General features: G+C 53.9%; 1 protein-coding gene across 1 annotated transcript in view; it reads right to left on the reverse strand.

Annotated features, from left to right (window-relative positions):
• Positions 1 to 400: 400 nt before the first annotated feature.
• Positions 401 to 26908, reverse strand: part of QSOX2 (quiescin sulfhydryl oxidase 2) — a 40710-nt gene continuing 14202 nt past the window's right edge. The window contains exons 2-12 of the mRNA XM_019034181.4: positions 20684 to 20784; positions 18713 to 18761; positions 17860 to 17965; positions 17616 to 17706; positions 15712 to 15857; positions 13203 to 13337; positions 12852 to 12981; positions 10784 to 10906; positions 9338 to 9488; positions 5393 to 5581; positions 401 to 3368 (exon numbers count right to left, since the gene is read on the reverse strand). Of these exons, the coding sequence (XP_018889726.3) occupies positions 2821 to 3368; positions 5393 to 5581; positions 9338 to 9488; positions 10784 to 10906; positions 12852 to 12981; positions 13203 to 13337; positions 15712 to 15857; positions 17616 to 17706; positions 17860 to 17965; positions 18713 to 18761; positions 20684 to 20784 (1769 nt within the window). The 3' untranslated portion in view covers positions 401 to 2820. The remainder of the gene's footprint in view (positions 3369 to 5392; positions 5582 to 9337; positions 9489 to 10783; positions 10907 to 12851; positions 12982 to 13202; positions 13338 to 15711; positions 15858 to 17615; positions 17707 to 17859; positions 17966 to 18712; positions 18762 to 20683; positions 20785 to 26908) is intronic.

A 26908-nucleotide genomic window follows, 5' to 3' on the forward strand; every position in this document is an offset into this window, starting at 1 on the left:
CAAACAGCCTTAGCAGGACACTTACACCCAGGAAGCAGAGGGATGGCCGCTCAAGCAAGCTGGGGGTCCTCTGAGGTGCCTTCAGGCTGGGCTGCCGCGCGTGCACTTTGAAGTGTGTAGTTGACATGCATCTCAGCTGCCCTTTAACCTGTGTAAAATCAAGGGTCTCATCCTGTGGGTCTCGTCCAGATCAGCTCCAGGGAGATGATCTATTGCTGCTTTCCATCTTCCACTTTCCATCCGACCCTTGGGCTGTGTCCCAAAAGCCAATGATTCGATAGGAGAAACTCTAGGATTTCAGATGTCCAGTACGTGAACAAAAGAGGGGTCCATTCTGCACCCACCGCCTCTACCACAACTCCCACTGGTAGAGCTGGTTCACATTTCAAAAGAATCACCATTTTTTCAAATGTCAGATTTCTTTATTAAAATGTGCACATTATAGTTTACTTAAATACAAAATGTTCACTTTCCTTGCAGGTAAGAAATTTCACTGACATTTCCATGTCAATTAGCTTCTTTTTAATAAAAATCCTTCCACTGAAAATAAATAAGCATTTAAATTACTGAACTATTATATTCATTAGTCTCAATACCTCTTAAAATACTTAAAACTTTAGAAAATAGACTCTAAACATTGCCTAAAGGTGGCATCCAGCTCTGAGCAGGCCACACGAGGTGTGTCTGAGTATGGCCATATGACTCCTGGGGCCACCTCCACGATGGCCCAGCCCCACCACCGACGCTCTGCTGAAAATCCTGCCCCTCAGCAGGACGCAAGCTTGTTCCCCACATAGTGGTGACCTCAAACTGCAATATGATGAAACCTGCAGCCAACACTGCCCTCCACAAGGGTTTCTGGAAAGGCTGAAGCTGGAGACGGTAAACCACAACACCGTCCCAGGTCACTCCAGGTCACCCCAGCTAAAGACAGTCAACACCAGCCAAAAGGCTAAAGTTTAGTTTGAAGGGTTCAAAGGCAAATACACTGAAACCCACGTGTAAACCTGCCTGGTTTTCAAACTGGAAGAGAAACACTTTGGTGTCTTCAATAACCCAGGCCTGCACTGGATGAAGCGATGAGGGCAAGGTCACGGCTGCTAAAGCACAGAGGGGTTAAAAAGTGTGAAACCAGAAGCAACTCTCGAGTGAGACATGAAGCAGGAGGCCGAGGCACCAGACACCGCTCCCACCAGACACCTCTCCCGCCAGCTGCAGGGCCCCGGGCAGCGTTCTCAGCCCAGCCATTCTGTGAGTTGTTGAAAGAATCAGCTGTTGCCGTTTTTTCTCAAGCAGCAACAATCACATCAATACATGAATACATCCATGTCATCAACTCGTTAGTAAACACACGAGTATACAACATAAAGTAGGCAAAGCGGAAAAAATATCTACAACTGTCAAAGTCTCTCTCTCTCTCTCATACACACACACACACACGGGCACACAAATACATCTGAGCCTATTTTAGCCAAATCAAATTTTGCCTGTGAGACACACCAATAGCCACAAAGAATCTCAATATAAATGTTCCCAGAAATAGTGTATTTGTTTGTTTACATCTTCAGAGGCAACTGACCACTAAATGTTTTGGGTTTAAAAACAATGTTTAAAATTATTAAATGGTAAAAGACATCATGACCAAAGCTTGGGAGATCAGTGCCTGTGTGGAGACCCTTCCCAAAACAGCTTCAGGCAAAGGAAGCCTGGCGCAGGCCCCTCCGTGGGCCCAGAGTGAGATGCTTGTGTGTGTGGCAGGTGCCTCTGTGGTGCTGGGTGAAGAGCAGACGACAGAGGGGGCTTTAGAAGTCTCCCTGGGGCCTACGCTCCCAAGGGCAGACTGCTCTCCTCCCCATCCCCCAACAGAGGGGTCTCTGCTCTAAGCACTGCCCGCTGAGCCCAGGGCTGCCCTCCAGGGACCTGCCGGCCCAATGGCCCCCATTTACTTGTCTCTCTCTTGTCACCAGATAGACAGACAAAGGCGCTGCCTCTGAGGGTTAAATGAGCCCCCATCCTTCCAACCCCCAAGTCCACAGCCCAAGGCCTCTGGGGGTTATTTTCTGAAACGCAGCACAGCCACAGAATTCCTTGGCTCCTCCCCTGTTGAAATCCCCACGTCTGGTGTGGAACACCCGGAGGAACAAGGAGAGCCCTCGGGAACCTGCCCTAGGGAAGCAGCTACAAACACAGGGTAGTCCCTGGAGCACTTGCTTGGAGGGGCTGCAGAGGCCAACTGCGCTTCCGGCTCTGCTCTGTCCCCACCCGGCTCTGCTCTGTCCCTGCCCGGCTAAACACTTGGCAGCCTGGAGCAGGGGGCGTGGGGGGAGCAGGGGTGTAGGGGGAGCGGGGGGAGGGGGAGCGAGGGGAGTGGAGGGTGCAAGGAGGGCCACGGAGGGAGCCAGGAGCCGCGGGGGGCATGGGCGAGGTTCTCCAAATACAAAAACAAGGCCCTGCAGGATGGGGCGGAGTCGAAACGAGATGAAAGTGTGTGGGGAAGACTATCTGGCCTGGACTCTGCACCCTCTTCACATCTAGAAGAGTAAAAATACAGAAGTCTTTTTGCTGTAAGACCTGCAAAAGGAGCATGAACAGACTTGAGTATGCCAGGAATGCAAATATCCCCACAAAATTACCCCGTGTTCTTCCCTTGTTAGAAGAGCATTTGTAAAACCAGGACTTTGAAGCCAAAAGGTGCCATCCGATGTGAAACCAGGCCCGCATGTTTATAAAATCCCTGATCATAAATATTAAAGCTGCAGGTGGCACGGGGCAGGGCTGCCTCCAAGGGAGCTTCCGCCGTGGCTGGCAGCACCCGGGCACTCACACGGCCGGGTGGTGGTGCTTGACCTTCCGCCGCCTGGACCTCACCCGGAAGAAGAAGTACATCACCATGAGGAACAGGGATGAAGCCACGTACAGCACGACACAGAGACTCATGTCCAGGCTGGAGAAGTCAACCCCGAGGAAGGGTGCGGCCCCGCCCACCTCCTTGTGGGCCCCGGGCCCATCCAGACTCTGGAGTTTCCCGTCCAAGCTGTGATGCAAGCTCTCTGGAAGGGCAGGCCTGGGGCCCAGTGCACCGGGTGGACGGACGCTCTGGGTGTCTCGGTCTCCATGGGACACCTCTGGGGGAGTGAGCCTTTTCTCCCCTTCCTCACCCCTGGCCAGGGTTCCTCCTTCACTGGAATCCCCCTGGTCTGCAGAATACGTGTCTAAGAGGTTGTCGCGGCTGTAGTGCTGCTTCAAGAATGTGAGCACGTGGCCTTCATCCCAGCTGGCCAGGCCCTTAATTTCCTCATGGCAGGCTGGGCAGAGGTCCGGAGTGGGCCACTGAAGCTTTGGAAACCGGGGATCCTCACTCAGATGGCCTAGGAAGAAAAGGAAGCGGGAGAGCCAGAGGGAAGGAGGCTTTGTGAAGCCACGTGCAGCGTGCGGCAACCGGACTCCCATTCCCACCCACCACAGGCCTCCACTGCCCTGGCCCAGGGTCCTGCCAGGCCTCCCTCCCTGCCCTTCCCACCACCCGTCCCTTGCAGTGCGGCCCAGATAACATCCTGCTTCTGCAGGCCCCTGCGCACGTGTTCCCCTCTGCCGGTTCCCATGTCTGCAAGTGAGGAGACGCTACACGCTCGGCCTCCGCCACTTCCCAGACCACACCTGTCCCAAACCACCCAGCCCTCCACTTCCAAAATGGAGCATGCAGCTCTCACCTGGAGGCCTTTCTCCGCACAGTGCTGCTTGTGTGCCCCTCCTCCCAACTGCTGCCCCTCTGCCCTTTCCTGAGGGTGCACCTGAGGCCCACTACCCACAGAGCCCTGGCCACCTGGGCTCTACTGCCCATGCTGCCCCGGCCACCTGGGCTCTATGGACAGTGGGCCTTAGGTGCACCTTCAGGAAAGGGCAGAGGGGCAGCAATGAATTTCCACTGCACTTCAGGTACATTGGCCCTTTCCGGACTACAAATCCCTTCAAGATCTCCAAAACTCGTTTCTGAAGTGACATGTGCTCACTCCCAGGCCCAACAGGCATCCGTCATGCAGAAGCCGCGGCACACGGCGCCTCCCAGCTCTCGGAGCCCCTGTGACCCGACTTGCTGACACCTGGCCACCCTCACAGAGCTTCCAGAAGTGAATGTAAGCACAACCACGTTTGTCTGGGGGACTTGAGACGTGCCAGAAATCAAGAGATGCCCTACTCGGGCCAGTCACTGACTGCGCGCTTATCCTGCCAGCCGGCAGCAGGTGCTGCACACGAAGCCAGAGGGGACAAGCACAGACCAGTGGCGCCTTGGTCAGAAGCTGCCAGAGCCTCACGTCGGACTGTCAAACAAGGCGCCAGCCCTGGGCAGAAGACCCCCGGCACACCTCCGAGGGGCCTCCCAGGAGCTTGGGTCTCAATGCACAGGCTGGAGGTGGGACTGGAGTGGGAATCTCAGGAGTGACAATCACACTGGGCTGTAAGGCCCCTTTCTGTTGCAGTCTCATGACTGGGGTAGTGGGGGCACATGCGGGCTGGGGCCACAGGTAGGTAGCAGCAGGGGCTCCAGGTCCAGGCAGGCCTGGCGAGGGTCCTGGTCCCACTGCCTCAGAGCCGAGGGCTCAGGGACAGCACAGGGAGCTCTGTGGGCGGCGGCGATGCAGAGGCTGCCAGGGCGGAGAGACGGAGAAGCTGCGCTGACCGAGGGAACAAACCCCGCAGACACGCGGCGCCTTCGTCACATGACCCCGGCCCCGGCAGTCAGGCTCAGGGCAAAGAAAAACCAATTTCTTTAGTGCTTCAGCTGTAATATGTTTTTCTAATACAGTGGATTAAATAAAAACCAATAGTTTAGTGGCATTTTCTATTCATCTCTATTAAGATTTCTCAGTGGAATTATTTTTAAGCCTAATTTTAATCTGCCACTGATTTAGGAACAGTTTAAAGTACTTAACTCTGAGAAAATACACGTGCCCTATTTAATTATTTTTTTTAACAAAACAAAGCACTTTGAGAGGTTTGGTTTACATTTGGACAACAGATTTTCATACTACTAAAATTCCTCATCAAAAATTAATTACGTTCCAAGCTTTCCAGAGTCAAAAACATCTTCAGAGTCTAACGGGCTACCAGTGGGTACCGATGGGGGAAGAAAGAGCCACACCCATTTCCACGAGGGTCGAAGAGCCCCCGGAGTGAGAGAAGCATCTAGAAAGCCGGGGACAGAAGCAGCCTGGGAAAGGCTGTAGCTCTGGCAGCTCTCAGCCACCCAAGTCCTGATCCCGTCAGCACAGTGGGTGGCAGGAGGCCGCAAAGCTCAGGGACAAGCCCCACCGCAGCCGTGCCGTCCTTGCTGTCCCAGGACCAGGGCCTCCCTCCGCCCGTGCTGAGCCCCCCATGCCCAGGGGCTTCTCACCTGCCAGGCGGCCGTTCACCATATTATGCTTCTTCCACAGCCAGAGGATGGCTTGGTCTGGGGTTTTCACCGAGTCCATGGATTCTTTAGCCATTTCCTCAAAGTGCTCACCACATTCCTTACACCCAAAGAAGGTGTGAATGTACCTCCTCATCGTCTGCAGCACAGCCTGGGGGTCGTCTTCAAAGCCTGCAGGGGAAGAAACACTGCTGACAACGGCAGGTGCGTGGGCATCACCTGACCCCAGGCTTGTCCAGAGATCCTGGGGGGAAACCGCTCCTGACACGTCAGGAAGCCACCTCATGTCTCCCCAGGGGCCTCAGGCTGTGGGCACAGACCAGAAGCCAGCACCTGCCAAGATATCCAACACGCCCACGGGTGCTGCAGGCTCTGGAGACACAATGACTGTGGACAGCCCAGAGGGCGGACATGCTCCCCAGATGCCCTGGTGCCAGGAGGATGAGCCACGGACTCGGCCGCCAGGGCCCAAAGGAGCCCTTCCAGGGGCGCCTCCCACCTCCCACCAGTCTTCCGGCCGTCTGTGCCAGAACGCCCGGAGTGCCGTTCTTCCCCGGGATTTGCCAGCTGGGTGCAGTCTCTCTTGCCTTACAAGCAACTCTCAGGGGCTGGTGCCAGGGCAATGACTCTGCTCATTCTAAACCTGCAGCTGTCGTGTTTGAAAGCCCTGCAGGACACCAGCCCAAGTGGGGACACGGCCTTAGGAAGTGACTCTAAGCTGCCGCCAGCCACGGGCGTGAGCATGTGGAGCGGGTGGGCAGGCACAGGGACGGGTGCACCGACAGCCAGAGTTTGTGCCACCGAACGTATAAACAGACATGGACAGGCCGGGGCGCTTCCGCAGATACTGTGAATGAACAACACACATCTCAAAAAAGCAAAGCCTGCCCACAGGTGGCAGGAAGCAGCCAGCACCGCAACCAAGGGGAACCCCTAAGAAAACCAAGGGGGCAGCACGGGGCGGGGCTCGGCAGTCCCCGCTCAGACGACTGACACAGTAGCTTGAACGCACAGACAGGAGACCCATGAGATTAAAACAGATTACATGTCAGCATTAAAAAAAGACATGCTTTCGCGAATGAATCCGTCTTCATCGACAGCAGGCCCTGGGGGAGCTTCCCGCGTGAGTGCAGGCCTGATGCTTGTCGTGGCTCCCTGCAAAACACAGCTGCGTGCAGGCCCTGACCTCAGCGTCCTGGTCGGTCCCAAATCCCGACACTTCTTGTTTATTTCACCCAGAAAGGTGAGAGCAGAGCAGAGCAGAGCACCTCCTCCTCAGCCTTGAGCGTGTCCACGGGCAGCTGGGCGGTGCCTCAGATGGGACCGCAGGCGCTGGCCCTGTGACCCGGCCCTGTGACCTGGCCCGTCTGCCCTGCTCTCCTGCCGGGAGGGCTCCACAGACATCTGCCTTGCATCTCCACGTAATCCCCCTCCTCTTCCCCACATCACCGCAGGCGCGGGGCCACCCTAATCTTTAAAGTGGACAAGAACCATAAACCTCTACCTGTGGGAGGATTAGAGGCCTTCGCAGGCATTTTACTAGATGGGGCTTAAACATACAGTAAAGAGAAGAAAAACCTCCCAAGACTTAATCCCGTGGTCGCCTCTGACCCAATTCTCTTGGCAGGAGGCTACTCCTGGAGGCTGCTTCCAATATGCTGATGGGCGGAAGGAGCGCTGAGGGTCCTGCTAGCAGTGTGCTTTGCCATCACACTGCTCTTACAATTCCACTACACTAGGGCTGGTCCTAGAAGAGTTTAAAATCAATTACCCCAGTCACTCAACTTCTCCCCTCGGCCAACACTGTACCCACACTGCCTTCAAGGAGCCGTTCCTCATGCCTGCGTGTGCCTGTGTGATCAGAGCAGACGGAAAGGGGGACTGCATGTCAGCTCATCTCCTCACCAGAACTTTCCATGTGTAAATGTGAGGTTTCCTAACTCAGGCTCACGCTTCAGAAGCAGTTTTGTTGTGTTTTTTTTTTTTTTTTTTTTGAGACAGTCTTGCTGTTGCCCAGGCTGGAGTGCAGTGGCATGATCTTGGCTCACTGCAACCTCCAGTGCTGGGATTACAGGTGTGAGCCTTGTGCACAGCTCAGAATCAGATTTACATGGTCTGGCTGGGCATTCGGTCAGAATCAGATTTACATGGTCTGGCTGGAAATTCGGTCGGAATCAGGTTTGCATGGTCTACCTGGGCATTAGATCAGGCAGTGTGGATGCTGTGATTTCAATTTCTGTTTGGACAGCTCCCAAGGTTTCTCCCCAAAAACATACTACTCTTTTTTTCTGTATGATTATGAAAAGGATTTGAGGTTAAAACCCACCCTCTCCCCCAACCAGACCCCCGAGAAGCAGTAATCCAATATCACCTTGAGGAGGGCCAAAACAGATTTTCAGAAGGCCACTATAGTGCCCCCATCCCGGGACACTCTCCCATTAACAGGTGGAATCTATTTCTCTCACCACGAATTTAGGCTGGGTCAACAGGATGTGGCGGAAGTGATACTATGTGACTCCACACTGAGGTGGACTCTCAGGGGGTCCTGCCTGAACCTGGTGCTACTTGGTGGGGAAGCCACGTTCAGGAGTACGAGGCATTCCAAGGTCCCCTGGACTGACCAGCTGCCACCAGATGAAGGCAGACACACACGAGTGAGCCCAAGCAGCAACTCACAGAAGAACCGCCCAGCTGAGCCCAGCCCAAACTGCTGATCCACAGCATGATAAGCAAACACAGTGGTGGCTGCTTTAAGCCCCAGCATTTTAGGTTAGTTTGTTATGTGGCAAAAAATAACTGTAAAGGAATTTGAGAATCTTACTGGAAACAGCATTGAACTGTGTGAGTCAAGACTCCACTTCGGCTTTGAAGTAAACATTAATGAACCTGAATTACTGCTTCAACTGGGAAGCACACACACAACAAAATTCAGGGGGGATAAAAAATCCAATACATTCTTTAGTGTTCTGTGAAGGACAGAAAATTTCTTTTTATCTATTTCCTAGTAATTGAAAATTATTAAATCCAACTTCAAAGTTTTATAGGTTTTAACCCCCTGTGGTGGGCAGCCTCTGCGACGGTCCCCACAGATCACGCCACCTATACTCACCCCTCCTGTAATGTCCTCCCCTTGTGAGTGGCCTGGGTGGGCCTGGTGACTGACTAGTAAGCAGAATCTGACAGAGGTGATGGAATATCATCCTCGGATGGGCACCCTCTCACTGGCTTGCTGATGAGGCTCGCTGCCATGATGTGAGCCGCCCCATGGAGAGGCCCTGAGCGTGGCCTGCAGTCAACAGCCAGCATGGAGCTCAGGGCCTTAGGCAAGCCACATGCAAGGAGGCAGGCCCTGCTCTCTGCCCCATGAGGGTGCTGGGAAGCCACTCTCCCCAGGTGGGCCTTGTGTGACGTCCCAGGCCCAGCTGACACTCCGACTGCAGCCTGACCAATCCTGAAGAAGAGGACCCAGATAAGGCCATGCCCAACCCTTAGAAACCGTGAGCTCATAACCGTGCGTGGATCCCGTGGTTCTGGCTGCTAAATTTTGGGGTGATTTGTTATACAACAGCTGATAATGAGAACACCTCTCCAAACAGATTTCACTTATTCTGTCTTTTTAAAGCAAAAAACAGGGAGTTTACACTGCAGGGAAACTCCCAGCCAGCACTCTCTTTCTTCTTTATGGTTTATTTCCTGCACGTTAGCCATGCACATCCTTGCGAGTTCTGACAAGGGGAACTCGTGCCCCCGCAGCCACAGCCCTGGGTGAGCTGACCGTGTGAGAGGGATCTGAAGTGCCATTCCCCTGCCTCAGTGCCCTGGCGACACGCTGCTTCACATACAGCAGTACACGCCTTTGCACACACCGGCTGGGTTAACTTCTTAGGCAGACCATCGGCCCCTCTGGCCTGTATGGGGGCAGCTTACCTGTGCCAACCAGTGCATCTGGGTGGGTCGAGGCTTCAACAGTCAAAGTGTGGAACAGTTTCCAGAGAGAACACGGGTAACCCCTCAACTCAGATCGGCTTCCTTGACATCCAACCCACTTTATGTGATTAGTAAGGAATATTCCAGAAATCTGAAAAACAAACAAACAAACAAACCCCAAAGAATAAAAGATAATTGTTGAAATTAAAAACAGTCGACAGCTGCCTTCTTGACTGGGGGGGTGGATAATGGGGGTGTGGTTTACTGAAGCTGTATCAACTGTACACATAAGATCTGTGCCTCCTACCATATGCAAATTTAAATTCAATAAAACAAAAGAGAGGAAACGGTCTCCTTTACTAAAGGAGCTCTCAAGCCAATCTCTGAAGAGAGAGTTCTTCTGTATCGTGATAAACCAGTAATATTAAGCATAAAATGTATCCACCTTTTCTTTTAAATTAGAATTAGTTGTAAGGACAGTATTAAGAGAAAAGGCAACTAACAACATAAAAAAGCTCAACTGTCAAATAATTCTCAGCCAGAACAAACAAGGTGTGTTCACTTTGAAGAAGCAACAGGGTGGCCATCGGAGTGGGTGACTGCTGGCCCGGGAGGGCTGAGAGCCCCGGGCAGATTCTGCTCGGTTTGGTTTCGTGTCTCATCAACCTTTTCCTCCCTAAGGACTCCTGAGCCCAGGACGTGCTCTCGAGGGAGATGTCACATGTCACAGTCACGTGAGAGTGCTCCCATGACCTCGAGCTCGGAGTAGAGTCAAGGTGGAAGACAGACTCAGGCAAGAAGCCCGGCACCGTCTGCTTCTCAGCTGCAGCCAGCAAATGACAAAGCTGGCAAAATCACGGCATGACAAGTGCACCTTATAGGATTCCCAGAAGATCTGCTGTGTGCCACTGACCACGCGGGCGTCGGACAAGCAGCACGCTGGGTTTACTGCCTGCGAGTAAACACTCTGGGGGCCACAGAGAAGCTGCTGATCTGGACTAAGGAGGGAATGGCAGGACGGAGTGCCAGGACCTCTTGGGGTGCTGGTCCCCTGAGCGAAGACTGGCACCTGCTGGCACCTGGTCTTGGGGAAAGCTCTGGAAAGGCTGCCACACTTACTGAATACATCAGTTTTTGTCAGATTGGCTTACTAAAAATTTAAAAAGCCCAAGTACTACGTTGCTTGAGAAAACTCCATTTTGTCCAAAGGACAGGTGGTCACAGTGCACTTTTGGTGAGCTGTCCTTGAACCGAAGCCCCAGCATGACGCTGCCAAGGCAGACAGGAGGCCATGGCCATGATGCTGTCGTGGAGACAGTAAGTCGCTGCTCCCCTTCCTCACAGCGGAGCCCGGGCCCCGAGCAGGGAGATGCACCAGCTAAGGGCAAGGGAAGGAAGGCGAGGGAAGGAGGGTGCAGCGTGGCTGGCGAGGGTTCTGGGGCTCACCCGCATCTTGTTGTTGACCAGGTCGAGCACGGCGTTGTAGGGGATCCTGTCCAGGGGAAGGCTGGCCAGCCACTCCTGCAGCATCTCCAACAGCTTCTTGACTGGCGGCCGTCCAGGGAACAGCTGCATGAGGAAGGAGCCACCTGAGAGCTACAGACCCAAACCCGGGCCCGCCCCCACCGCGTGGGGCACAGCACCTCCAAAGACAAGCACTCCATCCGCAGAGGGGCTGAACCTAGGACGGGGCCTCTCAGAACTCGGGTTTCTCTGATGGGAGGCAGGAAACCCAAGGGGCCATGGGGTGGGCATCTAGCCTGCGCCTCTCCCCAGGACAGCCTGTGCCCACGGCCATGCCTTTCTCCAGCCTGTGCCTGCAGCTCACCCACCTGCGCCCACGGCCTCGCTCCCGCCAGGTGACAGGCAAGGTCACGGTGTGTGACTCATCATGGAGCTGGCGGGGGCTTGCTGATTTATTCTGCCTTCCTCACGAGGAGCTGTGCTGACCCCGCCTGCCCGCCCGCTGGGCTTCCCCTCTGCCGTCACTGACTGTGTGAAGGGCGCGCGGCAGTGCACATGCGCCGGCAGCCGGGGCTAACTGCCTATGGGCTTGTGTGGGCCGTGAGGCTGGCCGACATCAACACAGCTTGGGGAGGCGTCTGGCTGAGAAGATCCCAGGGCTCTGTCTTTTTAGGAGAAACTCTGATCAGCTGCTGCACCACAAACTGTGCAAAACATAGGCTACCGAAGGAGCTCCGAAAACCCAAGCTGAAATCTCACGGGTGGCAATGCCAGACCAGAAACGCCAGCCACCAAAAGAGCTCCTCAAACCCGAGCTGAAGCTCACAGGTGGCGATGCCAGACCAGAAACGCCGGCATCTTCAGCTCAGTCCAATATATTTTCTCCCGTGTAGGTTAAAAAGTACCATGATTAATTTACCAGAATCAAATTTATTTTGGACATCCAAGTAAACTTCAGAAAAATATTAAGAATAACTTATTAATACCCTGGCCTCAGGAGTTACCCAGAGTACAAGTGTAAAAGCTCCAAGCCTAACTAGACTAAGGGGAAGACGGAGAAGCAGGGAGAGGAGAGCAGGTCTGCCTAGCGACAGCTGTGCGACTCCAGCGAATTAGCTGGCCGGCGGCCACCACCACTAAGAGCCACACTGTCCTCCACTAATATGATGGACAGATTAGCAGGACACTTTCTTAAAGGAAATGAGGCCAGATAGAGATTTCTGAACTCTGGATGGCACCGTGGGGGAAAAACCTGCCTGGGCAATGTTCATGCATTCATCGGAGGCACCTCCAGTCCTTCAAGGTTTCCCGTACTTTTCACAAATCACTTTGTAAGTAAACTCTATCCAAAGTGCTGACTATAAATTATTCTATCATGCATCTTATTTTTGGCAAGAGAAATATTTTAAGCCTAAGCCTTCTTGTCATTTAGACAGTAACAAGCAACCGAGCTCATGGAGTTACACCTGGCCACCTCCCTGGCTGGTCCTCTTCAGCCTGACCCTGGGCACAGCCAGGCCTGAGCTCTGTTGGGTTGCATCTCTGCCTGCTCCTGGTGACCCCCTCAGTGGTCTCAGACACCACATCTGTGCTGGTGATGGTGCTGAGCATGAAGCCCTCAGGACCCCTCCCTGAACCTGGCTGGCGGGGCAGATGCACACCCCACCTGGATCTGCACAGCCCTTGCCTCTCCCTCTCCCGCAGCCCCCGTGCAGCGCTCCTCTGAGAGCCAGCTGAGGTGTGGGCCTCCGCTCCCTCCTCCATCTACTCTCCAGGCAGCCAGAGCTGGGCTTTTCCAGCAGGTGCTCGGCTCATGCCCCCGCCCCTCTCTACACCCACCGCCCCAGCCCCAGTGCTGGGAACAGCATTGGACGCAGGAGGCACTCGGGAAATGGGTGGAATGAGTTGGGGCGCGGGCCTGGGCGACAAAGCAAGGTGGAGAGCACCTCAGCGGAGCTGGCGGAGCCCCCGCAGTGTCCGACGCCCCCCAGGGCCCACTCTGTGCAGAGCCAAATTCCCACATGCAGCCCAGACCAGCACCGTCCCAAACCTTGGCCAAGACAGTCACAAAGTCCTTGAGCGTCTTCAGCTCTGCTCCGGCCAGGGACTTGTGGGCTGCCAGCTCCACCCGCAGGAGGTAGTGTAGCCCTGACTCCAGGTCCGCCGTGTACAGCTTCGACCTAGGACGGGATATGGCAGTGTCAGGGAATGCCCAACCTTTCCCTCCACAGCAAGCCTCCCTGTCCTGGCTCCTCCCCACGGACTCCCAGGGCCCCTGGGAGGGCTCCTGAGCAGCCCTCAGCGGCTGGGGTGGGTTTCTGAGTAAACCCGCCCTGCAAGCACGCAGCCTTCAGTCTACACGCACTGTCTCCGGGGGCTTCAGTTCAAGAGGAACACTTGCTTGTCAAATTCTCTCCAAACCACGATTTCTGAATTTTCTTCTTTGTTTGGCTTTTCAGGCAAGGGAAGCGATTTTTTCCTCACATCTGGCAATGACTTCAAATAAGACGCAAAGAAGGCCCGCAGAGGCTTCACGCTGTGAGAGAGGGGAGGGCAAAGGTGAGAAGAGCCTCCTTTATAAAATCCTAAAGTAGGAGCCGTGGCATTCAGGACAGCTCTGGGCCACCCCTTTCATCCTTCGGGCATTTACTGGGGCATGGGAGTCAGTGGGAACAGCTGACACCCCGCCTGGGCTCCGGCTGAGCTTCCACCTGGGGGATAAGAGGAGACACACCAAATCCACAGATTTACAACCAGTTCCAGTTGTAATAAGTACTATGACTCATTTATGTTTGGGGGGACCTTAAGGCGTTTTGTAAAGCTGGGTTGGGCATCTGCCAAGATGAGCTTTATTCTGACTGCGATTTCCAACATGCCTAAGAGCCTTCACCGACGCGCCCACAATCTGCCAGCCCTGAGTGAGGCATCTGGAAGTCGGGGCCTGGGGTGGACGGCAGCCCCTCCCTGATGTCAGGCCCCTGAGCTCCCTGCGTGCCCACCCTGTGTGGACAGGGTGGAGCTGAGCCCCCTGTGTGCCCACGCTGTGTGGACAGGGTGGAGCTGCCTTCTGAGGACACCCTCAGTGCCATTATTGAGCACTTCAGTGTGACGTGGAGCTTGTTTCCAAAGACAGAATGTAGCAGTGATATTTGCAAAAATATTAAAATATCTATAAAAATATTAACATTGACACTAAGAAGTTGTCTAGATGATACTTTTAACACTAAACAAACATCTGGCAGTGGTTCAGGCCACTCTGCCAAGTGCAGTGCTGTGCCCCAGGCCTGGAAAGGGCCACCTCGTTGGCAGAGCCGGGCCCCCAAGCACTCAGAGCATCTCCCAACAAGCTCAATGGCCTCTGTGGTTACCCTGAATTCCAGCTTTATCTTTTTTATTTTCACTCATTTATCTATTTTTGAGACAGGATCTTGCTCTGTTGCCCAGGCTGGAGTGCCGTGGTGCAATCTCAGCTCACTGCAGCCTCAACCTCCTGGGTTCAAATGATCCTCCCACCTCAGCCCCCTGAGTAGATGTGGCCACAGACACACTCCACCACACCTGGCTAATGTTTTATTTTTCATAGGCTGGAGTCTCACTATCAACCTGGGCTGGTCTCAGACTCCTGGGCTCAAGTAATCCTCTCATCTCAGCCTCCGGAAGTGCTGGGATTACAGGTGTGAGCCTGGCCTCTTTTTCGAAAGGAAAGAAAAATACTTCAGAAACTGCGGCGTTCTGGGCTTCTGTAAGGCGCCCTCTATGCCCCAGTCGATCTTTGAGGAGGCTGAACTGGAAGCCCCAAGAGACAGGAAACACGTCCTATCTTCTCACTGCTGTGTCCCTGCACCTCGGAGCACGGCGTGGTGAGTCACCAAGAGCCGCAGAGTCAACCGTGGCTAAACCAGCACATGCTGGAAGGCTGCAGGTGCTGCGACTTCAGGCCAGGGGAAGGGGCCACCCAGTGTAGGGCAGGCTGGCTTCACACTGTCCTTCTCCCCAAGGTGAGGAGGAGGCCGGGGCCTCTCCAGCCTCAGGACGTTACTTAACTTTCTCAACCATTTTTCATTTTCTTTCTTTTTTTTGAGATGGAGTCTGACTCTGTCGCCCAGGCTGGAGTGCGGTGACAGGATCTCAGCTCACTGCAGCCTTGACCTTTGAGGCTCAAGTGATCCTCCCACCTCAGCCTCCTGAGTAGCTGGGACTACAGTGGCACACCACCAGACCTGGCTAGGCTTTTTTTTAGTATAGATGGGGTCTTACTATGTTGCCCAGGCTGGTCTGGAACTCCTAGACTCAAATGATTCACCTGTGCCCAGCCTCATTTTTCTCACTGTTCTTTTTCTAACCTGATTCAAGTTGTTTACTTTTTCATTGGGCTTATCCGAGGGGCACACGGGCACTCCACGCGGAGGCGAAGGGCTTGCCAAGGTTCTGCAGTTCTTAGAGAAAGAGCAGAACATGAGGGGCAGGGCCTGGTGCCCACCCCTATTTCTCATTCTGCAGAGGTGGGCACGTGGGCTCGTCTGCCAGCCCCAGACACAGACCAAACTGCATCCCAAGAGTCCACCCAGAGCAGGGTTTGAGGAGCATCTGCTACTCCCAAAGCCCCAGCCCAGCAGCCCTCATGCATGTGCTGGTTTAGCCACGGTTTCCTCTGCAGCTCTTGGTAAGTCACCACGCCAGGCTCCTCCTAGGTGCGGGGACACAGCAGTGAGAAAACAGAAATCCACGAAAACACAGCACAGATCAGCAATACCCAAGGGCTGAGAGCCAGGGCCCAAATCTGCCCAGGGAAGCGGGGCGGAGGGGCCAGGGCTCCCCGGATCTCACACCAGACTTGCACTGTCTACTCGGAGCCTCTGTCCGGTAACTCCGCACGGCACGGGGTTCCCAGACCCCACCCGGGCACTCACACGTTAATCAATCCATGCGACCCATTTGGGTAGATCAGGTAACACGAAGGGACTGAAGAAACACCAAGTTTCTCCAGAAATGCTTTGTCTCCGTCCAGCGCTCGGGTCACCACGATGCTTTCATACGGGATCAGGTCTAAGATCACCTGGGGGATGAGAACACAATGACACTTCCACAGGGGCTGGCAGTTTCTCAGAAAACACGACGTGCAGATACATGGCCTTGCAGGGAACCTTTCACAAAAGGGCATGAAGTCTGTCCCCCTGCAGGCAAGACCCTCACTCAAATCTTCACTCTCATTGCACTTTGAGGCAACTGACGGCACACACGCCATGAGCAGAAACCACGGTCTTATTCGGCAATTTTACAAACCCATCAAAGAAAACACTTATCCGTGAATTTGCACTTGACTTTCTAAAACCAGCGCGCCCCCCACAACACTGATACTGGTCAAGTGAGTCCCTGCACACAGGAGCCACACCCCACGGCCTCGCACTCCTGTCCCGCGTGTGGAAGCTTCATGGCCGGGGCAGCAGGCCTCGTGCTGCCGCTCCTCCCCAGCCACCCTGCTCCTGTCTGGTTCGCTCAGGCTGAAGGGGCAGCAACAGGGTCTCCGTGGCAGAGAGACCACAGGAGTGGCATCTCAGGATTTTGGAAGAAACCCCGCGTGTGCCACCACCACATCGGGCGTACGTCTTTCCTTCTCTTAACAGAGCAACAAAAACAGCTGCTCCTCAAACCAAGGGCCCTGGCTAAAGGTGTGAACTGGGCGCCCCGAGTGGCCGTGCCTCTCCTGAGCTGGGTGTGTCCGCGAAGAGCTGATCGCTACTCTGGGGCCACACTGGTCTCTGGTCTGGGCCATGCCGTGACTCTGTGCTGAAGAGCACTCCTCCTGCACGAGTGGAGCCTGGCTGCCCCGAACGCACCAGCATGCCAGGCAGGTAGGGGAGCGTGCCTGGCACCAAGACGGGCCCACACCCACCTCTTCTCGGGGGAACACCTGCCTCTGGTCTGCGTGTGTGGAGGCCCCGCCTGAGACAGCAAGGGCACGAGGGGCCTTGGGACAGGGGTGAGGGGTCTGGGAGAGCCACACACTGCTAGCGGTTCCTCAGCCCTCCACAGAGAATCCTGGCCAACCATCTGGCGGCAGCCTGGCGTCACCATCAAACCTGGAGGGGGCGGTGCTGGGGTGCCAGGAGGGCAGCCAGGGCACAAAGCGAGACGGTCACAGTGCAGGTGTCTGCAGCTGCCTTCCCAAGTGCGTCTCCAAAAGCCCTCGCAGGGGCAAAGCTGTTTCCTACGTTCACCACAAGGCCCCCCCCCAGTGGGCGAACGCATGTGCGGTGAGGCCTTTCTCTCGTCTCCGGGAAGACTGTCAGCAATAATGACTCTCTGTGAGCTGCCCCTGCACCTGGTCCCTGGACCTTATTTAGACTTGGCCAGAAGCAAGGCTTCAGAACTGTACGTGTGAAATCAAAGTATGACGATAGCAACGATGTTTTACAGAATCTTGGATTTGGCAAAAATGTTGAGAGTTCAGAATACGGCAACGAAAAAAATCTTAGTAATAATGCGTACAAAATACAGAATGACCTCAAGGTGAGCTGGGCGTGTCATAAAAATGAGATCTTCTGCAAAGCCCCCTCTTAGTTTCAAACCTAGGGTTAGGCCACCTTCTGAACCCCTCCCACCGCCAAGCTCATTCATCCTAACAGTCTTCTCCAGACACCAGTGACTTTGCTGAGTAACATTAACTAAGCTTCTGATAATGAACAAGACCTAAAGCCACGGACAGGACATGAGACGCCGACACAGTGACCGGCACCCGCAAATCTCATCACAGATCCACCGCCAACCCCAATCACACCACGTGTGACACCTGGAGCCCACACAGAGGCCGTACCTCCCGTCCAAGGTAGGAGCTGTTGCTTTCAAAGACAATGGCCACGTAATGGCTGCCACGGTTGTCAAGAAGGGAAAGAACATCACTGGGCCTTTCAAGAGGAAAAAAAGAGGCTTTTAGTGCCGTCAACAGCAGCGAGTTGGCCACCACACCCCAGTGGCCACATCACTTAATAGAAACCTATTACGTTTCTTGCACGGTTCAACATGAGTCTAACGGCCGCCTTCTTCATGGAACTACTCACTGAATGGGGTCTAGGGGCGGGCAGGCAGGGGGCCGGCTTCCCTCCGTGTGGTTCTGCAGGAAGTCAATCATCGTCTGTCTGACTGTTCGCAGCTCTCGGTCAGGTCCTGCCGGAAGCACACCAGGGTCAGAGCTGTGTGTGCGGCTGTCCTCGCGGGGCAGGCATACACCCAGGGACAGCAGCCCCGTCCCAGCCTGGGGCCCAAAGACAGCAGGGTGCAGGTGGCAGCAACATGTGCAATCCCAATGGGTATGCCCAATGCCACCCACAGGCGTGGTACAGACAGCGCTGGATTCACACGACTGGAGACCACACAGCAATGAGACAAGCATGGGTGGGCCACAGGGACAGGCAACAGAGGCAGATGGCAAGACACGGCACTGCGAGGAGCAGGCCAGGCGGCTCCACCGGGTCACTCACAGGCAGAGCTCCCCCAGGGCGCGGCGAGGAGCAGGCCAGGCAGCTCCACCGGGTCCCTCACAGGCAGAGCCCCCCAGGGTGTGGCCTGTGGGGTCTGATCACACTCTGGGCGATGCTCGCCTGGGTGGGATCGTTTGTAAAAATTCATCGGGTGGGTACATGTGATCTGTGCACATCTCCAAATATTTTTACAATAAAAAATTTACTCTGAAAAAGTTTTTACTACAATACTTGCCAAGCAAGGCAAAGCACAAAATGAAAATTTCTCTTTGAAACTATTAATATCTGGACTCTTAAGGGAAAGCAGGCAGGAAGGTCAGCAGAGGGAAAGGTGCTGACCCAGGCTGGGAGCTCCCCAGGCTCTGGGACCGTGTGTCTTTAGCAGGTTTATGAGGGAATCTCAGGGGCTAAAATACAATGCTTATGTCCTTACCTTTAAAACTTTCTCCAGTTGTAAACTCCTTTGTAAATGCTTTAAAATACTAAGAGGAAAAACACAGAACAAGTAAGAGGCAGCCTTGCATGGGCATCTGCATGTGTTTAAGCAACAAAACGCCCGTCACCCTAGAGGGAGCTTTACTCAATTTCCTTCGGAAAGTTTTCATAAATTGATGACAAACCACACGCTTCTCCGTGTCTTTGTGCATATTAATGTTTCCTGTCAGATTTACGAGGGGGCTAAGGTTAGCTCCAATCAGCATTCCCATCATTTACATTTTCTGACCCAACAGGGCTAGAAGCAAGACAGTTTAACTGGGCTGGAATCATAAAAGACACCGCTCTCTGGGACTTGGTAGTGAGCGTATGTCTTAATGGTTAGCTGTAACGTTAGCTGTAACAACACAGAGGATCTGCAGGAGGAGGAGACACCACGCAGTATCTCTGAGTGGATGATAAGGTTCTTATGTTAACATTAAAAACTTTCTTCATCAAAGGGTACGTTAAAGACAGCGACGAGACAAGGTTACAGGATGGCGGAGATGAGGTCGGTAAGAAAAGCACCGGCCAGCTAAGAGGGAAATGTGCAGATGACAGGAAGACACTTCACCCATGACACCCACGGCCCACAAAGCCAGAGGTGCTGGCACTGCAGCCGCCAGGGAAATGCAAACGAAGCCGCCAGTGCTTCCTGCTGCACTGCTCCCTGGGCGAGCACGAAACTGCCTGACGCTACTGGCCCTGCAGGTCTGTTGTGCACAGACCCGGTTCGCGGCCCAGTGGCTTCTCTCCCAGCCTCAGCTCTCCCCGTGCCCGGGAATGCGCACAGCAGCGCCGTTCAAAGCCACCAAAGCCCGGAAGAGCCCACACGCCTGGCAACGGGGGGTTCTGGTTCTCAGAGTGATGTCACTGGACAATCCCATCCAATGAGCATCGTAGTGGATCTGGGCAATGTCCCATTAAGTAACAGAAAGAGGGCCCGAAAGTTTACATACAGCACAGTGTGACCTGTGTCTGAAGCGAAATCAAAATACAACAGGAAGCCATGCTGACGTAATCACACGCAGAGGCAGGCAAGCAAGCGTGCGACACAGGCCCCGAGAGGCCCTGGGGCAGGGCTGACACCGGTGCCGCCCAGCGTGGCACCTGTTGGGGCAGGACCACAGGTGCTGCCAGCACAGTGAAAACAACAGCCCCCAAAATACAAGCGAAGCCACCATGACATGACACCACACCACAGAGCAAGGCACCAGGGCTGACAAGGACGGAGTTTTACTCAAATTGACAAAGCTTCCCAGGAAGTGGGCCCAAGGCGCCCATGTTTCTGGAGATGTCCATGTCAAGGCACGCAGGAGGCAGTGGCACCCGCGGGTACACACATGCTATGCACGGGCCTGCAACACGGTCACAGGCACCTCCGCCCCCTAGTGGGAGCAATGGGCACAGCCTTGTCTGCAGGGCTGACTTTGGCTGGGGAAGGCAGAGGCCCTGTGCCTGTGTGTGCGTGTGTGTGTGTGCATGAGTGTGCATGTGTGAGAGCCCCATGGTACACGGACCACACGCGTGGCTTCAGGCTGGGGTGCCAGCCCTCGCACTCCCGGTCTCCTTGTGACCCCTGGCCGTGCAGGCTGCAGGGGGTCTTTTCACACATCCCCTCCATGTGACCGGGTCTGTGTGAGCGTGGACAGTCCCACAGACACTTCCACAGCATAACAGGGTGGAACAAGAGCTGCCTCCACCAAACATCAGCTCCTACAATTCCTACGAAGTTCCAAGGAGAGAGCCAGAGAAGCCGAAAACACAGGCACTATGATGTGGCGAATTTCAACAGACAAGCAGCCGCGTGGTACTCACCCGGAAGGTGGGGTAGAAGGTGAATTTCAACGGACAAGCAGCCGCGTGGTACTCACCCGGAAGGTGGGGTAGAAGGTGAATTTCAACGGACAAGCAGCCGCGTGATACTCACCCGGAAGGTGGGGTAGAAGTGGATGTCGTAGTCATGGCACACGGCCTGGTTCTTCTCTTCCATGCAGTCCAGAGCTGCGACGCGGATGGCACTGGCCCAGTCTGAAAAGCAGGAGCATGACCTTCAGTGTGGTGAGCACTGGACTCCCGGGAAGCCCAGGACCCAGCAGTCCCCACTCCAGGCTGCAGCCACCTGCGAGACCAGCCCACCTGCCCCCTCTAGGTCATTAGTTAGGCCCTCACTACACAGAGCGTCTATGTGGAGCTAGGAGAGAGAACTCCACCAACAGCACGATGCCTCTCCTACCACAGATGGTCACAGTACAAGCGGATTTGTGCTGAACCTGCACATCACGGAGCAGGGACAAGGCTGTGGGCCCCTAATTAAATGACACCCTGATGGATGAAAGCGCTGGTAACAGAAGCGGCTGTCAGCGGCCGGCACTTAGTCAGGACAGCAAGCAAGTACGTGCAGATTAATCAGATACGGTCCAGGCTGTTTGGCAAAAACATTCCCGTGTTCTCACTCCAGCGAGTACTGGCAGCATCTGAGCAGGGTCTTTCAAGGCAAGGATGCGTGCACAGACACATGTGAAGTGGTTTCCAACACCATCCCAGACACTGCCCGCAAACCCTGGAACACCTATGCCATTTTGGGGAGGCTAAAAGGAACCATAAATTTTTTTGTTCCTATCTCTAAAGTTTTTGCTATGGAAAATTTCTAACATGCAAATAAAATAGAGATAAAAATGTAACAAATCCCACACATTCTACCTCTTGGATCAATAATTATCAGCTCAAGGTGAATCCTGTTTTGCCAAAGTCTCCACCCACTTTCAGAACTGTCCCACAACAAATCTCAGCACGTCATTTCCACACAAAACCCACCAGGCTTTGCCTCTGAAAGATGAAGGCTCTCCACTGGGCATGGTGGCTCATGCCTGGAATCCCAGCACTTTGGGAGGCCGAGGCGGGCAGATCGTTTAAGCTCAGGAGTTTGAGACCATGGTAAAACTCTGTCTCTAAAAAAAAATACAAAAAATTAGCTGGGCGTTGGTGGCGCACACCTGCGGTCCCAGCTACTAGAGAGGCTGAGGTGGGAGGACCACTTAAGCCCGGAAGGCACAGGCTGCAGTGAGCCGGCGACAGGGGGAGGCTCCACCTTAAGAAAAAAAAAAAAGTCCCTATTTGTTCGTTTAAAGTTTGTTTGAATCAAGATCCCAGCGAGGCTTGTTGGTTACTGCTGGTGGGTCCTGGCACTTTCCTTCTCTGGGTTTGACTGACAACATCCCGGACTCCTGGCATTTCTGTAACAGGGCACTCAGATCTAGATTCTTGTCTGATTTGTTTGGTGAGATTACTTTGTAGGTAGTGGAACATGCTTCCACCCAGAGGCAAGCGACGCCTCTCTCCTTAGTGATCACGACCTAAATGCATTAATGCACCAGGGCTGCAGTGAAATGGTGACGTGTCATCTCTCACCGTTTGCTCATGATGAGCTGGGACAATTCTGTAAAGAGAGACCTGCCCTCACTGCAACCCAGCGGAACGACTCACATGAGGAAGGGGAGTGCCTGGCTCGTGCTTCAGTCACCAGTATCAAAGTCATGGTTTCCGAAGCTGACCAGTGAGGTTTTCTTTTTAAAAGATTTGTGTTCTTCCTCTGGGATGTAAAAATTGCACTGCCAACAATTCACAAATATTTCCTGGCTCCTCACTCTGTAGGGGTCCTTCCAGGCCCTGAGACTTTGAGGGGACAGCCTAAAGGGGCACCACTGGGTCAAGGGATAGGTGCTGGCTATCCTGGAGCCTGGAGGCCTCAGCAGAGTCGGCAGTGTGGCAGGGCACGCCGCACCGTGGGAGAGGCAGGTGCAGCGGCGAGACCCAGGCGCCCAGCAAACGGACCTGCCTGGAAGAATGGAGCCAGCCACGTGGGGTGCTGCCCTGGCACAGCCTTGTGACCAGAAGCCCAGTGATTTCTGAACGGGAGGGAACGTTATGTCTGCCTGTCACTGAGATACTGATGAGGCTCTTTGTTGCCTTGTATTCTGATTCTGACCACTTGTCTAAATCAATGATTCCACTACAAATCATGTAAAAAGAGTAAGAGTCTTTTCTGAGAGCGAGCTATGATCTCAAACTCCAGAGGTTCTGTTAAAAGCATGCCTGGAAGAGACGGAACATATCACCAGACTCTGTACAAATATGAAGGCTTGTGTGTGTTAGCGGTTCAGACTGCTATTTTTCTACGTAATATACCACAGCTCTGTTTAAGATACTGGCCTTTTCTCTCTGTAATTTAAAAACAAAAAAGAAAGAAACCTCTTTCAGAAACAATGACCAAATACCGTTCCCGCTTACGCTGGCTAAGTGAAACCAATTCATGTTTTGAGGCCACTTTCAGTGGATGAGGGAGAAGCGACACGAGCTCTCTGCATCCCCGGCCACTCCTTCCCCAAGCCTCAGACCACATGGAACTGAGGAAGAAGGGTTCATGCTCTCACCCAGTCAGCGCAGCAGACGGCAGGGGACGCGGAAACAGGAGGTGCTCCCAGCAGCCCCGCCGTGGGCAGCTCACGGGCGGACCCCTCCACAGCCCCGACTCCTTAGCCCGTGCATCCTGGCGAAGTGTCTCATTTCTGTGGCCTTTTATCTGGCTCACAATTCCACATGGTTTCATTCTGTTTATTGCGAATTTCTATAACACATTTTTATTCCACACTTTTTTTAAAAAAAGCACCTTTGTGCCCAGAAAGAACATGTAAGAAAACAAAAAGTTGCTCTGAGAGCCCAGACTGCACACACAACAGAATCACGGCAGTGTGACATCATCAAGCCGGCCTAGAAACAGCAAAAACAAAAGATGGGAAGAAGAAAACGTTCCAAGATGTTTGCCAGGATTTGGTTTTCACGGTGGGATCTGGTCCCATTTGTGGTTTCTCAGATTTGTCTTAGGGCATGTTACCTACACAAACAAACACACAGCACACATCCCCGCTGCCCCAGGCACTTGCTGGCCACATCACACCCTGCCCTCCTCTGGCCACCTCTCCTGCATTTTTCCTAGTTTCTATCTTCCCGCGGATCTTGGTACAAGGTGGCAACACAGCGCCCTGCACAGAGGCCGTGGAACTCTCCCGGCACCTCAGGTGAAGGCCGCTTGGACAGTCTGGGCCCAGGCCAGGTGGTGCTGCTCTTTTTAAATAACCCTCCTGGCCGGGTGTGGTGGCTCACGCCTGTAATCCTAACACTTTGCGAGGTCAAGGCAGGCAGATCACGAGGTCAAGAGATAGAGACCATCCCGGCCAACAATGGTAAAACCCCGTCTCTACTAAAAATACAAAAATTAGCCGGGCGTGGTGGTGCGTGCCTGTAGTCCCAGCTACTTGGGAAGCTGAGGCAAGAGAATGGCATGAACCCGGGAGGAGGAGGCTGCAGTGAGCCAAGATAGCGCCACTGCACTCCAGCCTGGCGCCAGAGCGAGACTCTATCTCAAAAAACCCTAAAATTAAATAACTCTCCTGAATCTCAGGCAGCGCTAGAGAGAATGTGAAGAGTTCAAATGTGGCCGGTGGGAATGGCTGTCAGCCCTGCAGTAAACAACTCTGTTACACCTGGAATGCAGAATCCCAGGTGCCAAAGGGCTGAGCCCAGGAGGAACAGAGGCATGATCCGACCCAGGCCTCACAACTGCTCTGATTCCTGTGCCCCACTCCCAACAAGCTCATCCACTGCAGGGCGCTGCCCAAAAACACATGAGCCTCAGTAGTCAGCCTCTGTGATGGCATCCTCATCACGTCGGGCCACAAATCCACCCTGTCACTGGCTCTTCACAGGCTGTCTCCAATGAGGCTTCAGATTCCCAAGACCAAATGTCTGCTGGTTGTTTCTACCTGTTACTCTTCCATGATAAGCAAGTAAACATTCAAATCAAGACTTAAGTACATAATTCTAACATTCTGAACCGAGCTGGAAGGCGCCTGGGAGAGTCCCAGCCTCCGGAGGATCCGCCAGACCCAGCACTGCTCCGCTCACTTGTCCCCTCCTCTCCCCTCCAGCCATGCACAGGCCTGACCTCCGTCCCACCACCCCTGGGCCTCTGCCCTGTCTCCTCCCTGGTGGAACTCTTTCCACTGATCTGTTCCTGGTTGCTTTGCCATCTATTTCATGATTTGAACACAGGTAACACCTCAGCGAGGACTTCCCTGACCCCCTGCCCAGGCCTAGTTTCACTGGCAGGAAAAGCCTCCGGCCGGCCTTGTTTCCATGGGAAGTAAATTTACACAGCCCTTTACAGTTGACAAAGCTTTCTGACCAAGTTACCTACCATGGGAGTGGCCTGGTGACAAACGCAGGATCCTACAGACGGGGAAACTGATGCTCGCGGAGGCCGAGGAAGGCTCCAAAGTCCATCAGGTCCGCATAGCACACACCTCGAGCGTGGAGGGCAAACGTCCTAACAAGCGTGCCCGACTCCGACTAGCGTGTGACCAGAATACGCCCCCATCCTACCGTGGCGAATGAAGACTCCCCGTCACGCAGGTGGCATGCTGCAGCCCAAATATGCATCAGCTACGCCCTGAGGCAAATACCTGTGGAGGAATCATTCCACCAACTCCCTCACAAAGGCTCCCGCAGGACACGCTGCCTCCTTCAACATGTAGAAAACCAAGGCTTTGCAAAAGCAAACGATCTTCATCTTCCCAACATATTTCACACCGTCTCTCCACTAGACCAGAGGGCTCTGCCCTTGGAAGGCAGGGATCCGTGTCCAATCAACCTGGCGGCCCATCCCCACACACAGGAGGCCCCTGGCCAGTGCTCAGGGGCTTGCGCGAAACGACGCGGCGGAAGGGCAGTGCCCCTCACAGCCCCACACTGATCGCTCCTTACCCAGCCCGCTACCATGGCCTCCGTGCAGTTTCTTCAGCCCTTAATGCTTTGGAAGCACCCAGACCCACCTTATTCCTTTTGAGCTTCCATCAAAGGCTGTGGTGTGAAAGTCACCGCCCCTACTTGGCAGATGAGGACACCGAGCTCCAAGTCCTCAGAGGCCGAGAGAGGGAGAGCGAGCCTCAGGGCCGGCACTCCGCCCCCTCCACCCCCTCCACCCCCTCCGCCTGCTCCGCGGGTCCCGTCTGCCAGGCTCTCCCAGCGAAGAGAAACCTCTGCTCTGGAACTGTCCCACCCACTGACCCTCAGACACATAAACAGGGAGGCAGAGGAAACTAAGGAAGTCCTCACTTCATGTCACTGACAGGCTCCTGGAAACGGTGGCTTGAAGCGGAAGGACACATAACAAAACCAGTTTTTTTTCTCTCATCCACGTTATAAGGAAATGACGTTGACAGAAATGTCGTTATCTGAGGACCTGCCGTCTTCCTTGCACTTCGCGTGGCAGTTTGCAGGAACCGTTGAGGCTGTGCAGTGAGCGCTTTCCGCACAGGGCGGGCAGCCTCCCTCACCTCCTGTCCCCTCCTCTTCGTGACACATGGGAAGGGGTCACCTTGACCAATATGTCTTTAAACTGCGCGTGTCCACTTAAATACGCACGTTTTCAACAAATGTATGGGGAATTTTTGGGAGATATGTGACAATTTGAAAAAACTTGCAGATGAGCCACACGGCCTAGAAATATCCAAAAAATTAAGAAAAGGCATGTCATGAATGCAGAAACCATATGTAGATGCTGTTTTATCATTTACTACCACAAAATATATACAAATCTATTATAAAAAGTTACAATGCATCAAAAGTCACACACGCAAAACTTACAGACCACACACAGCACCATTCACAGTACAGAGAAAGGTAAACCACTGTCAGGATACAGCGTAAGTCGGGGCCTGGAGGCTCATGGCTATAATCCAAGCACTTTGGGAGGCTGAGGCCGGTGGATCACTTGAGCCCAGGAGTTTAAGACCAGCCTGGGCAACATAGGGAGTCCCTGTCTCTGCAAAGAATTTTAAAATTAGCCAGGCACGGTGGTCCCAGCTACTTAGCAGGTTGAGATGGGAGAACTACTTGAGCTCAGGAGGTCAAGGCTGCGGTGAGCCGAGATTGCACCACTGCACTCCAGCCCGGGTAGAGTGAGACCCTGTCTCAAAAAAAAAAAAAAAAAGAAAATCATGGAGGAGAAAGGACATCTGCCTGAACAGGTATTTTTATGCAGGCGAAAGTGCCCTATTAGGGAAAAAATGCCACAGAGGACATGAATTAGGAAGGA

Source organism: Gorilla gorilla, chromosome 13, assembly GCF_029281585.2.
Source record: "Gorilla gorilla gorilla isolate KB3781 chromosome 13, NHGRI_mGorGor1-v2.1_pri, whole genome shotgun sequence".
NCBI lineage: Eukaryota > Metazoa > Chordata > Mammalia > Primates > Hominidae > Gorilla > Gorilla gorilla.